Raw genomic sequence first — 14,736 nt, forward strand, 5'->3', positions numbered from 1 at the left:
AAAATGCAAATAGATGTATGCTTCATTCTAACCCCTCGAAACTATCCTTCTCAATTTTGAACTTTGACTAACACACCAGCCTCGAAACCTGCACTTAAATAAATGACCTTACAACTAATATAAAGTCCATAATGGATTTTCCTTACCAAAATGGCTAGATCAAACATATTGTATGCATCTTTTATATAGTGTCTCTGCTCCTCGAGTGTGAGAATGTTAATCAAGGAACTGAATGGATTCTTGTTAGCAATTGAGATGGTTGAATGTGCTCACCTGTAATCTATTAGGACCACCATTTCCTAGACTATGATGGGAGATATTTACCATTTTCTTGACCAGCGGACCTATGGATAGAAGTCAGAGGGTAAAGTATGTGGGAATGCTCTTGTTTGCTGGAGCTGCCAAAAGGTTGGACAGATGTTGTGCCACAAATGGCTCTGAAAGGAAGTAATATTAGTGAATAAAACTCCAGCTTTTGGACTAGCATTGTGTTGCACTTTTTTTTTTTTTGACAGAATTGCACATTTAGGATGCTGGTGGTAAAAATGGGTAACATGGAGATTCCAAAGTAAATGTCAAAGTGTTTGCATTAATTATATCGAGAAAGGTGTTCTATTGTTGGTTGGCGTGAAGTTCAAGATAATGCAACAAACCCTCAATTTGGTAGTCTTTTATCCAAGCTGATTATTTCCAGTCTTCCATCACCAAAGAAGAGTGGTCATTGATCTTTGGCCCTGGTGCATATTTCATAGCCTCCTACATCATATAGAGGAAAAATATTTTGTCAGGTGGTGAAAAGCTTTTAGGTGTTGGCAGATGTGAATGACTCCATGCTAGATAGAAAATTAACTAATTTTGCTGAAATTTTGTTTCAAATACCTGACAACTGCAATTTATCTTGGGCATTTTATTGGGGAATTTTGGGAGGTTATCTTTGACCGAAAATGCTTCTGCTCGAAGAGACCCCAATTGGTTTGATTTCCTTGGAATCTAGTCATTCAAAAGTAAGAAGAGATGAGAGGGGACAATTATGTGAAATTTGGCAGAAACATGGTTCTGCAGGACTATGCAGGTCAGCAGGTGTGAGGGAGATGACTTGGTTGTTGCATTTATGACCATTGAAGGGCTGACTTGGAGTGGGCCTTATTTGGGCCAATAGAGTTGATATACCTCCTTATTCTCTTGGGATAACTACCCATCTGGGACCTTATATCAGATTTGCATCATTTGTCTGATCTTGATTAACTGATGGTAAATCCTGAGTAAACTGTAGAGTTTCAAATTCAAAATCATTTGTATTAGAGGTGAGTAAGGTAGATTATTAGTTACACTAATGTGATTGCCTGTAAGAGTACTTGTTTAGAAGTAGCTTTGGCTGGGGTTCGCTTTTTATTCTGGTATGAACCCAAAACGTTATTGAATTGCATTTCTGTTCTAGATTTTGGGCTTGGATCCAATTCTGAATTTATGGATTATGAGGCGGGTTTTGGTAGGGTATCCATTTTGGATGTTGGAAACCTGTGCACGAGCAGCATGTTCAGATCCGAAGGGGTCTTCTTCATAAAATCATAACAAATCTTCCTCAGTTCATAAAATTTAATCACATGGTTGACTATTATTAGCCTGCATCTCCCTCCATTATAAACTTTGTAATCTTTGCATTAGATCTAATTGTCCATCTCAATAGCACAACACGAGAACCTTCTGGTTGCAAATTGTGTGCCGTATCATGCATATACATTACAATGAATGCATTATTTCACAGAGTGATTAAGGAAACTGGATCATTGAATACATAGCTATGATATGATTTATCCTTTTTTATCTTCTCACTTCACCCTGAGGCTCCTCTAGTTTGCCACCTCGAAATAAAAGCTTGGAATCACACAAAATATTTGTTCAGGAACCACTCTAAAGCGCAATATAATAGTCAACTTAAAGCACTTAATCTTGTAATCAACATACAATATCAATTGAAGCTGAGTACACAAGGAGTTTCTTGTTGTGTCAAGAATTCCCTAAGAACTTTTGATACATACTGGTCTTTTCACTTTTATTACAACTCTCTTTAATCTAAAAATCTAAATAAGTCTAAGGCCAAACTTAATTTAGCTAAATTATCCACCCCGACACATGCCAAAATAGCATTGTATTAAATAGATCGCTATCTCTTATGACAATAGATAGATTAACAGGGCTGGCCTTCTTATGTGCAGTTAAAATCAATTTTGGAGCCTATAAATTTAGGTGCATTGGCTTGCCCAACCAACTTGCAAATGTTTCAATGCAGACGAATAGTAATCATACTGGAAAGACATGACCTATTGGTGTTGTGGATTTACTACAGATCTGAATCAATGTAAGCAACTGGGCGAACTGCGAACCATCTTATGTTCCATATGATGGCTGTTGCCATCAGATATTTGACATTAGCTTCTGCCATCTAAGCTGCAATATGATGCATTGTTATTCGTTTTAGATTAGAGAGATCTGTTCCATATCAATTTACTGTGTGTTTGAGCTTTCTTTGGTTTCTTGGATGGTGTTTTGGCAGGGACAAGGATCCTCCTGGGTATGATGCTTAAATGCTGAATATGAGGTGGTTTTTGCATCAGACTTACAGCATATGTGTGAACATCCTCATATATTCAGCAGTCATCTTGTGTTTGTCAGCTTCAGTGGCTAACATCTGAAAACATAGAGTTGCTGCACTTGTATCATGGTAAACGGTTTTGTAAATGTCTAATCTAAATGCATAAACACCTCGTGACCTAATCCACCATAGTTAATTCAGTTGGAATTATTATTATCTCTCCCTTCCATCCTTTGCATGTAAACCAGGATTGTTAAAGTGAACCTTGCTGTTTCTCATTCGTCTAGAATTTCTGAATAAAGGCAAATTGCCAATTTCTTAAAAAGAATTTGATACTCTGATTATCAAGTTTATATTATTTGGTCTAAAATATGTCTCAAGTTTGTATACTGAATTTCTAGTTGGGCTTGGTCGTTATAGTCACGCTATATTGAAGAATATTTTCTTTGGAACATAATAACTACTCACAGCAATAGTTTTCTAGTCATTGAACAAGAGCATTCAATCAGCTATTATTCTTTGTTTGTAAGATGTCATACTTAATAGCTTTTAGAGGTGCAGCCAGTAGAACGGGTTTTGCTGCTCCAATAAAATTCTTCTGCAATTCAATGTTATCTACCAAACTTTCATTTTTAGTTGTTAGGACTTTCTTTTTAATCACTCCGAATGAGTATATTTGATTATTATGCCATCTGTAACTTTGAGCAGCATTAGCACCCACTCATCGATGTTTGTGAGGAGGTTCTTATATGCAATGGTCATCGAGTTTTTGCCTCTCAACTCTCATGCAATGGTCCAAGATGGTCGTTGAACATCATGGCTGTTGAACACCTATGCACAAATAAAGGAGACATGCTATCTGAGTCAACTTTAAAATATAGATAGTTTTAAACTGTTTTAGTTGTAAGCTTGGGAGCTTCTATGCAAGGACTGCATTGACCAACTGTGCTGTCTACAGAACTCTAAATTCAAGATTCCTTTTATGCTATATATTTCATTTTCTTACTGAAACAGTCTAAACAGCTTGTCATTTTTTTTTGTGGCAAAGTTCGATACATCTAATGGTGAGACATCCTTATCTTTTATTGTGCTTGGAATGTATCATAATGTGCAAGTACTGTACCTGCCGAGGTTCTCCTACAGCTAACAACTGCTTTCCATGATGGAGGGCTATGTAATAGAACTGGTACTTTTTCTTACAAGGATAATCTGCATAAATGCAATGTTCCGGTCCTTGCATTGGCAGGAGACCAGGGTCTGATTTATCCACCTGAAGCTGTCCATGGTAGACACACAACTTACAGAATGGTTGTTATACTCGACTGGATTCAACTAAACTTTTCCATTGATGAACAGAAACTGTCAAACTCGTACCTCAGCCTATGGTCACATACAAAGCATTTGGAAAACCAGATGGCCTGCATTATGCTCCCTACGATTTGGTTGGCGGGTGGCTGGTATGCTGCTAGTCCATCACTGCATTATGAGTAGGTGATGCATTTGAATGTTTGCTGATCCCTCATGCTATTTTAGTTTCTTGATGCAGGCAATTGATGATTCTATCCCAGCATTATAAAGTTTCTTTCTCAGCATGACAAGCTACCTTTGTCTTAAGATTCAGGTGGACCTCCGAGACCACATTTCAGATGTTTGAGCCAATCAGGTGCCCGCATATTATTACATATGTTTCATATGTCATGGAAGATATGTTTTTCACAGCCCGCACTGGCTTTTTTTTTGTTGTTGTTGTTGTAGATCGACTTTTAAACTGCATCATACTTCTGTAGATTTATTGTATATGCTAAAAAGCGAATGTTTTGGAAACAGAACCTCAATGATGTGACCAGAAGCCGTCTTGAATAGATAAGATAATCCATGCAAGCTTTCTTTGTATTTCCCTCTATGCTGAGGTCTTGGTTCCATATCCAATGGGGGGTGCTCCAAGGTTTCGTTTGATGCTGCTTAATGGTAGGTAGGTTAGTTACTTGTGGTGGTGGCAATGCGTGCTCTTGATATGAGGGCTTCAGCGCGGGAGCCAGTTCATAGTTAAGAGTTAACCAAGATTTTCAGGGCCTAAATGGCTAACGTGAGCCAAGAACCCTTATAACCCAGCAGACAGTGGCCACCTATGGTCAAGATGGTTTATGATGTTTGTGGCTTGGTTAGCTTGTTTGGGGTCTTCCTTCTCTTGTAGCTTGGTTCATGGGGGCTTGAAATGGTAGTTGGAACAGTTGCTGAGGCACTTTTAACCATTAACTTTAAACAGACTGGCAGAAGAGAGTTGCTGAGGTACACAGGTCATTAGATGTGGTTTCATTCATAAGAGACATGGTTCATGGTTGCTCCTGTTTCCAGCATCAGCTTGGAGCCTAGAACAGTTCCCTTGGATTAGCCAGGATTATTCATGTCAGTGGTAGGCACAGTGTGTTCCAACCTATAGCTCTTCTGGGCAAGTCATTTGAGCAGGAAATATCATTTGGATGTAAACAGATAGCTCCTAGATGAAGCTGCTTCGTAGCAAAATGAAAAAAGAAATTTTAGGTAGGAATATACATGTTTCAATCATGATGTTTCAGTCATGATGATTGTCGTCCTTTAGAAGTATTTAATTTCAAGATTTGGGTCGCAACAACCATGATGATTGGCGAAACAGTCATGATTGGAGAAGACCCAGGCTATGCAATAACATTCAAACCAGCCCTAAATTTGGAAGAAACCGGTTATATAGTGATACTTCAGATTATTTAACCTTCAGGATGGTAGAAAAATAAATATACAATCAGAACTCCTATGTTATAACCATAGAGACCTAAGATGAGCAGAGCTTCCACACCAATGTGAGACTGGGGGCTGATGCAAGGCATGACTTGAAACAGTAAATGACGACTCCCTGAACAAACATTTGAATAAAATCAAGTAACAAATTTGGAGAAACCTAGGGAAAACTGTAGAAGAGAAAAAAATGGTTCCAAAACAGATGCCTTGGCACTGAAGCTGTGTTCTTACAGCATCACTTTTCTAGACACATACCTTACACCTCTGTAAACCACATACAATTACTCATTTGCATACTTACTCAACACCGTCTAGCGACCTACAGATGTAATAATCCAATATGAGTTGGACAATTTGGATCTCTTCATACAATTGGTTTGGTGCAAGCATGTTTGGATTCAAGCTGAATCCGAAAACTACATTAAGGCACATATAAAATGGTTGTTTGCTAAAACAAAGATTAAATACATGGATTCAGTTTTAACTGAACTAGCACTAAATGAAGGTTGTGGCCAATCCTGCCAAAAGCCATGAAACTGCCATTTTTCTATCAGCAAACAGAACTACAAATGAATGCTCTGTTTATCTTCGGACCAAAGCCCAAAAGCTATACACAAGAGGGAGCACAAATGGCGATCTCAGTTCTGTCCTTGTATCAGTCTGCACTAGGCTTTAGGCACAGCTGTCTTGCAAACAGGGCAAGCATTCTTCTGAGAGAGCCATTGTTTTATGCAACATATATGATAGCTATGACCACATTCCAGTTTTCCCATTTCATCATTTTCTTCATATTCTTCCTGTACAACAGAGAATGAAGCACTCGACCTTCTCAAAGGCATGAAACAAAAACCACAGGTAATCGAGTAGATCGTAAATAGAAATAGCTTACCTGACAAATGCTGCATTTCCATTCGATTTCAGATGAGAAGTGTATTGCTGAAGCATCAAAAATTGAATGTTCAACCTTCCTGAGACTGCGAGTGATCTCATCCTCTCTCAACCCAGTACTCACATATCCAATCCTATCGCTTAACTCAAGCAATTCTGTGGAAGGGGAAAAGAGAGCACAGAAATACAATGTCATCATCCAATGCAACCAGAACAAGAATGAGAAAGCCAGGAGTACGAGATTGAGCACCTCATATGACATATTATCAACATCAAGCCGCCAATCCCGGTGTTGATCATAGACATCCATTCCTCCCAACAATACCCTAGTCTGGAACATCATGATCTGCATATTAAGACAATCTGTGTCAATGATTATTCAATGTCACTAGATATGCAATCTTCAGAGGTTCCCTGCTAGATAACGAGAATATTACCCTATAGCAATTTTCATCTGCAAAACCCACTCAATTTACTTCTTGTCGCTTTTGAAATTTAGGCTACAGTAAAACCTCTTGGTTTACAACAAAACTTGCAGTTAATTCAAATAAGAAACTTAGACAAAGCTATAGCACTCCCTTCTCTCCATTGGCTTGAGAATTACTGCTTCTCACATTATATACATTAACCGTTCTGAAATTCTTTCGCTTAAAAATGTTTAAAGCGGACTGTTCGAGGCTACAAACCCATTTTTTCTTCTGCTTTGAGATAAAGGAAGGAAGACCCACCCACACTATAACTACCCAGCTCTAAATATTTGGGGATGGGCTACTTGAGACTCAAACCTGGAACCTCTAGTTGCCAAACCAAGGAAAGTGGCCATTGGGATAAGCATCAATTCACTTTTGTTGAACTGACTAAAATTTTTTATGATGAATTCAGTTTCAATTTAACAAACAAATTCACTGGTAATATACATAAAGTATTTGTCAAAACCTTGAAATCCATGAAGAAGAACACACAAGAGAAAGCAGTTACAAAAGATTGCAAACTCTGCCTGCTACTTACCCATCAATTCGCAAAAGTTGTTCGGTAAGCTTCCAACGGAACTCCAAAACATGATTATAATAGATAATCTTACACTGCATCCTGTTTGCAAAATGTCCACAGAAGTCTATCCTGTCACTCAACTAGAGAAAGTTGCACTCCCATAAAACATGGATTTTTCAAGAGGGAGACCCACCTGTACCTTAATACCCAGGTCCAGACTTTTGGGGATGTGCCACCTAAGAATCAAATCCAGAACCTCTGGTTTCTAGGCAGATGGGTGTAACCACTGGGCAAGCCTCAGTTCAACCTAAGTCATGGATTTTATGACAAGATGGACTAACATTTCAACAGACATGACTCGACGTGAAACTGAGTACTATTGACACAACAAGCTGGCCCAGTTTTAAGACTACTCGTGTTCATCAAAAATTGGCCTAGAAAAGCACAGGCCACACTTCAAACTGCAAGTGTGGTTGGGCTGGTTGCAGGCCTAAAATTGGTGAGCTTGTTGACCTCACTATGAAAAAGCCGGGCCACATCTTATCATCATGCATAGTACAATTTCTACCCCCATCTTGCCAAAAAGGAAAAACCTAAACTACATAATCTCAGCAAATCTACAACTCTAGTTTCATAACTCAAATCTGCTCTGCAATTGGTAGCCGTAGTAGCTTGAGGATCAAGAAGGTCAAGTTTTGCTGGTTCTAATCTTTTTGACCTAAATCCATCTGTCCCGCTGCCTTAACAACAAAAACCAGACTTTGCATGGTCTCTCAACTAGTAGTCCTTGATGAAGCACAGATGTCACCATGCACTCCTCTTTCTCTACCACAACAGCCAAGCTGATATTTGGCTCAGCCCATGCCCAAATAGTTACCATTCAACAATTTTGAGTTCACCTATGACCATGCCAAGAGCAGTCATTTGTACAAGGGCCTAGATCTTCTATTTCAAACCAAGCACAGATCCAACCTATTGACGGTCCAAAACATAAGGACATCACTACAGTTTACCGTGATAAGAGTTGTCAAGTCCTTGCAGTCCATGTTCCTAGCACCCTCACGGGCTACACCACCGGGAAAAGGAAGATTTTTACAATTCATGATCTATAAAATGTAGCCCATCTCAGTACCAAGCCCCGTACCGGTGCCACCCTATTACTATGTCGATACGCCCGATGGCATATCAAGTACCGGTACGCCCCCTATCGCATATTGGTACCGAACCGGTACGCCTTATACCACCCAATTCGGTGTCGTATGAAGTACCTTGATCTATATCCTGCAGCATGGATCAAATACAGGCCCTTCAATCAGGATCAGACCATGGGATCAAGATACGACAGGATAAGCCAATGCTTGATAAAATATAAAATTGTTTCAAGCTATATGACCAAGAAAACATGGAAAATAAAGAGTTACAATGTTAAATTTGACAACTCTAAACTTTTTTTTAATATTAAACATAAACATAGCTGTCGACCTTTGCCTTAATTTTTTTGGTTTATCATTTGGAATTCTCATTCCCCAAGCTTTCCTATCTAGGACTACCTCTAATGTTACACTTACATCAAATTTTTCATATCCTTCTTCACAACTTCCGTCTATGTCAACTTAAAATCTTCGCTTTCATTTTACCCTCCTCACCAATGCGCTACCGAATCTACATTGTATACACACATATCATCTCAACTGCTTCTCCATCACTTCAATCTCCATTAGTGTGATTCTTAAAGCTCCTCCATATATTCATTTAAAAATCTAGCTACCCTAGTCTAGTCACATTCATCTCAAATTTCTCATTTCTATCACATTCAACTTGCTTTAGTGAATGTTCTTTATTGCACAACATTCTGAACCACACAATATTAACAGCCTTATTTTTTGAATAATTCTTTTTTGAAGTTTCTAAGGCATGCTTTAATGACATAATACCACAATAGCACTTCTCCACTTCACCAATATGCCATAGTTCTGTTACCTACATCTTCATCTATCTCTCCACTATATTAACAGATCCGAAACTAACAAATCTGATCACTCAATTGTACCTATTTGCTTGTCATTATTGATTAGGGCATCATCTTCATTTCCATTTTCACTTTCACTGTGCATTCCATATGCTTTATTTTTGTTTTGCTAATTCCAAGCCCTTATCCTCTAAGGCTTTACTCCCAATCCAATTAAACATTTAATCTTGCTCTTTTCTCATCAATGAACATTACATCATCTGCAAAGAACATGTCTCATCAGAGTCTGTTGTGCCGGTATCAGGCACCGTACTGGTTTGCCCGGTGGGACGAGTCGATACGGGCCCGCGCTGTGCCGTGTCGGGCCTGTACTGACACAGGAGACCGTGGGAGAGAGGAAAAGAGAGAGCGAGCGGGAGAGGGAGGGAGGCCCGGCGCTGGCCGGCGAAGGCAAAAAATTTCACGATTTTTAAGCGAAGTCGGTAAGCGATTTGCCGACTTCGCTTAAAACCGCAAAATTTTGTACGGCCAGACTTCTGTTTCGAACAAAACAGGAGTTTGGCCGCGGCCTCTGCCGCCTGCACGGCGCCCAACCTCCGCCGCCCTCTCCTTGCGAGATTACTTTTCTAATACTCTATCATAAGTTTTCTCCGAGCTGATAACTACCTTTCGTGCACCCTTCTTTATATTTTTTCCATAATTTCCCTAAAAAGATACCTCCAGTTTTTTGTCCTTAATAATTTTATTGTATCATTTATGCTTACACTTCCAGCCTACCAAATTAACCTTTTCATACATATTATAAGTTTTCTCCAAGTTGATAACTACCATATGTAGACTTTTTCCTCTTTCTTTATATTTTTCAACAATACCCTAAGAAGATACCACCATTTTTTCCTCTTGATAAAACCGTCCAAAGAGGTGATGAGTGTTTGGCAACCAAACCCATTTTACAAGAAATTAAATTGGTTTTTCAAAATGGTTGTCATTTTTTTCCTTAATTTTTGTTCTATCACCTTTCCCATGACTTTAGAGTGGCTCATGAATTTAATCGCCCTAGGGATGAAAATGAACTAGAGAATATATGTTCGGATCTATATCTATATCCAAATCTATCCAGATATGGATGCATATTTCAATACCCAACTAAATCAGAATGTAAAGCCATATATGTCGAAGAAAGCATATATGGATGTACATACACAATTATCCATTCCATATACGAATATCCAATTCTATTCCTGTATAGGCTTATATAGCTCTCATGAACTTTAAAAGAAAATAACTGACAATATCAACATGACTCTAACTTAAATTACCTTTCATACAATGACATCTTCCATTGGGTAGTTCATAAAGTTTTAACTTAACTGAACTATATTCGCATTTATATTGATACTGTCAATATTTGATTTGTACCATATCCATTGAAAACAAATATGGATATGAATTTTAGCAACCGATTAACATTTCTATCCATATTTGTCAACTATAAACATATATGAATATACTGATTCATATCTGATCTATTCTCAGCCCTAAAAAACGCACCATAAATAAAAAAAGTTTTACAACCCCTCGATGCTTATTGATGAGTCACACAATACTTCAATCATTTGACATGTGACTTTTAGAATCTCAATAAATAAACTGGTAAAAAAAGTTAGCCCATTATCTCCCTTGATTTTCCAAACCTCAACTGATATTTCATCTAACTCAAGAGTCTTAACCTTTGCAGCCTCCAATATACAAATCCATCTAGTAGAAACCTCATTTAATAGTTTCCAGAAATGACTTTTCCATCTTTCTTTAGTTTCGCAATATCTTACCAAGATAACGCTCAATCTTAAAGCATTTAACCGGATATCTTAAAGTTCCCTCTCCTTTACTTTAACTGTCAATAAATTTCATTCTCACCTTTTCATTCTCACCTTCTACTAGACCCAACCTATCTGAGAAATTATCACCATTTTGCATCTTTTTCGGCTTTTCCTATATCTTTCGAAGTACTTGATATATTCTTTGCTATTGAATCTTTGTTATTGAATATTTATCAGATTTTCATCTCAAAAAACACCACCAATGCCAAGATGCACTTGTACAACTTCAAACTTCTTTCCTAGTAACTCTCTTTAGCAATGTAACCTTATTCCTTGCATTACTTCTTTCTTTCCACTCTATGCACCCAGTATCAATAACTCATGACTATTCCCCACTCCCCAATGCAAGCCCATGGCTTCAAATACTTTTCTCCATTCTACACTATCTAACAATGTATCCATTCCTTTATAAATGCATAGCCACCTAGACTCTCATGTCCAACTTTAAAAAAACATGTAAACGCTTATCAATGGGTTGGATATGCATCAAACACCCTAAATACTTATCAGATTCTTTAATTATATATTTTAAAGATAATAGAGTTGGTTCCATTGGATATACGTAACTTCGTCCTAAAACTTACCACTGCGTCATCGGTTTATAGGCATTAATATTTCAATATATGCACCAAGTTAGGATCCTTGAAATGCTCTATATAAAAAGTAATGAATACTTATTTCTATCTTACATAGGTGACCTTCCATATAGCATGTATGCTCCATTGATGGTAAATCAATCCACACCTGTTTAATGTGTCGCTGATCTATTACTTGTACAACTATGAGGAGTCTTAGCTTATTAAGGCCTTACAATAGTGCTACATGATAATATCTCTAGTTCAAGCTCCATGCTATAACTAGATCCCAATTTGGAAAACTAATACCTTGACTTTTGATGCTGGAATGCATCTGGAAGCAACTAGGACAAGGGCATTCAGTTTTAGCAGGCCAAAACTTTAGATATAATGTTGCCATCTTAATTTACTTAATAAAAAGGTCAGCACAAGCTGATCAACAATGTAGACCCTAATCTTGTTCCCATTAAAATCTTAAGTAAAAACAACATAATTATGCTCTTCCCTTTGAAACTTCCAATGGAACCAAGCTCTACAACTTTCGACGCCAGTCACAATATTGTTTTACTCTTGAATCAAAAGCATAAAATCGATGACATGGAGTGATAAAATGTCTTATACACTATTTTCACCTCATACTAAGCTTATACTCTTTTTATACTGCCTAACATTGCATATGAATTATGTCAGAGGAAATATGTAATATCACTAGATACACAATCCAATCTATATTTAAGTATGATGCACATCACAAATAATTTGAGTCTTTTCTTGGCTTTTAATCATTGATGGTGCTTAAAGTAGCATGAGAATACATATTTACTGACTACTGCATTCAGGTGTTTCTGCATAACAACACCAACCTTTACAAACAATAACTGTTAAGCGTACATCCTATTAAGCTCAATCAAACTTTGAATCTTAAGACATGGTTTCAGGTTTAAATCAGAATCAAAAACATCATAGTATAGAAAAGCTATTTCTAATATTTAATTACCAACATTGCAGATCTTCAGTCACAACCCGAGAGTGCTTGAAATATAAGAGGAAATATTTTTGTCGATGGAGACATGAATGTTAGTCTGCTAGGAGATGGTGGAAAATATTTATGGAGAATAAGATAACAGGAGAGATTAACATAATAAATATTGGTTATTCAAATGTGAACTACAAAATAACATGAAGATAAAAAACAAACAGATATCCATCAGAAGATAAATAAAGTCATAATATCTCTTTAAAATTTCTAAACTAAACGCTGAATTGAATACTTTCTGACAGTACAACGTTAGACCATCAACTATAAGCAGACCACAAGCAAACAATGAAAATGACAGCCAAATGAAAGTAGAGAAAATCAGCATAAAGGAATATTTCCATGATAGGTGACCAACTATGAGATGGTGATCTTGATAATGATATTCTGATTCCACAGGAGACCACCCAGGATTATCAAATATGTGTTTGAATAAATTCATTTATAATAAATGTAAAAGTCAAAGAAGTCCGTTATTTGAGGATTTTTTTTTTTTTGATGATATATGAAAATACAAGTTCCACTCAGGAAGCAATGGTAACAAACCAATCATATGCATAAGCATTAGCTCCAAAACATGAATAGAGGAAAACCAATAAAAAACAAATTTAAGAAAAAATAAAAATGTAATTCAGATCCTCTTAGCCAAAGGCAAGAACAAGCATGCAGAGCAAAAATATACAACAGATTATACTAATAAAAATGAAGGATAAGTTGTCAGTATATCACCTCTTCAATTCCACCAGGAGAGCGGTGATATCCACGCAAATGACGAAGATGCCCTGATGGTAGGAGTTCAGATCCAAAGAAACGTGAGGGAGAATCCATGAAGGATGAGATCTGTTCTTGGTTGCTATCCCTTCTAGAAACGAAAGCCCGCTGCCAAAGAAAACCACTTGAGAAGGTCAATAACAATTAGCAAAATTGTACTTCTCCTTGATCCCGAAGATATGAAATTATCTCTGATAACGATTACAAGAATGGATCTAGAAAGCGGCAAAAGAGAAATCATACGATTTAATAACAAAATGAGCAAAAAAGATTGAAAACACCATCTACCCAATTCACGATAAGAACTAAAAGCAATAATATCATTGCGAATAAAAATTTGAAGGAAAAAAAAAACAAATTTCCAAATTAGAAAGAAAGACAACTCAGTGAAACCCGAGAATTACATAATAAACAGCAAAAATCACGATAGAAAACAATCAATTTAAGATTTAAGACAGAAAATTAAAAAGAGTTCAATGAATTCCTAGACGAAAGATGGATACCTCGCTGTGAATTCTCTCTCCATTCGGCCTCCCCCGACCGATCATCTGGTGGTGCGACACGACGCAGTCCACGGCGGCATCGGCCGCGAAGGGTATCCCCGGGGCGCACCACACATCGCCGCCGCCCGCCTGGCCCCGCCGCTCCTTCTTTCTGCTTGGCCCTCCGCCGCCGGGGCCGCTTCCCCTGCCAGTCGGCGGACGACCGGACGACGGCGGCGGCGGCCGGGACCAAGACTTGGGAGGACGAGGCGGAGGCGCAGCCGAGCCCCCGGAAGGCCGCGGCTGCGAAGCCCTTCTTCTTTCCGCCGGGAGGCGGAGATGGAGGGGCAGGAGGAGGAGGAGAAGAAGGGGGCGAGGGGATGATCAGTGGGTTCCGCTCGGCGGCGCGTTTCGGGGAGATTAAGTCCTTCCGGAGGGGGAGAAGCCGCCGGAAGCCGCCGCGGCGGTCCGATGACGGTGAGGTGCCGTCAACAGAGCCATGATGAGGGTTTCGGTCGATCGGCGATGGGAGAACAACGACGGTAACAAGAAAAGGTGGAGATGGGGATTAGCGAATTGTTGGCTTGTGAGCTTTTTGTTCTGGTTCTCTCGTTGCGTACGGCTGGCGGAATTAATTATGCTTAGAGAAGTGGAAGGGGGAGAGAGAGAGAGAGGTCAAGAGGTGGGAGCGGTGGGTCAAAAAGGTCGGAGAACTCGGTCAATATATTTGAGTTTCTTTTATTTTAATAATTAATTTTTTCACATGGAGGCCAGAGA

At 38.4% G+C, this 14,736-nt stretch overlaps 1 protein-coding gene across 1 annotated transcript; it reads right to left on the bottom strand.

The window, feature by feature from the left end:
* Nucleotides 1-5,575: 5,575 nt before the first annotated feature.
* Nucleotides 5,576-14,527, bottom strand: LOC103721561 (E3 ubiquitin-protein ligase arkadia-A-like; the record flags this gene model as incomplete). The annotated part of the gene is given in 6 exon segments (XM_039126236.1): nucleotides 5,576-6,165; nucleotides 6,258-6,413; nucleotides 6,507-6,602; nucleotides 13,436-13,585; nucleotides 13,981-14,104; nucleotides 14,106-14,527. Coding segments are annotated over 6 exon segments (1,080 nt in total), but the record flags the coding sequence as incomplete, so codon positions are not given.
* Nucleotides 14,528-14,736: the final 209 nt, after the last annotated feature.

Source organism: Phoenix dactylifera, chromosome 4, assembly GCF_009389715.1.
Source record: "Phoenix dactylifera cultivar Barhee BC4 chromosome 4, palm_55x_up_171113_PBpolish2nd_filt_p, whole genome shotgun sequence".
NCBI lineage: Eukaryota > Viridiplantae > Streptophyta > Magnoliopsida > Arecales > Arecaceae > Phoenix > Phoenix dactylifera.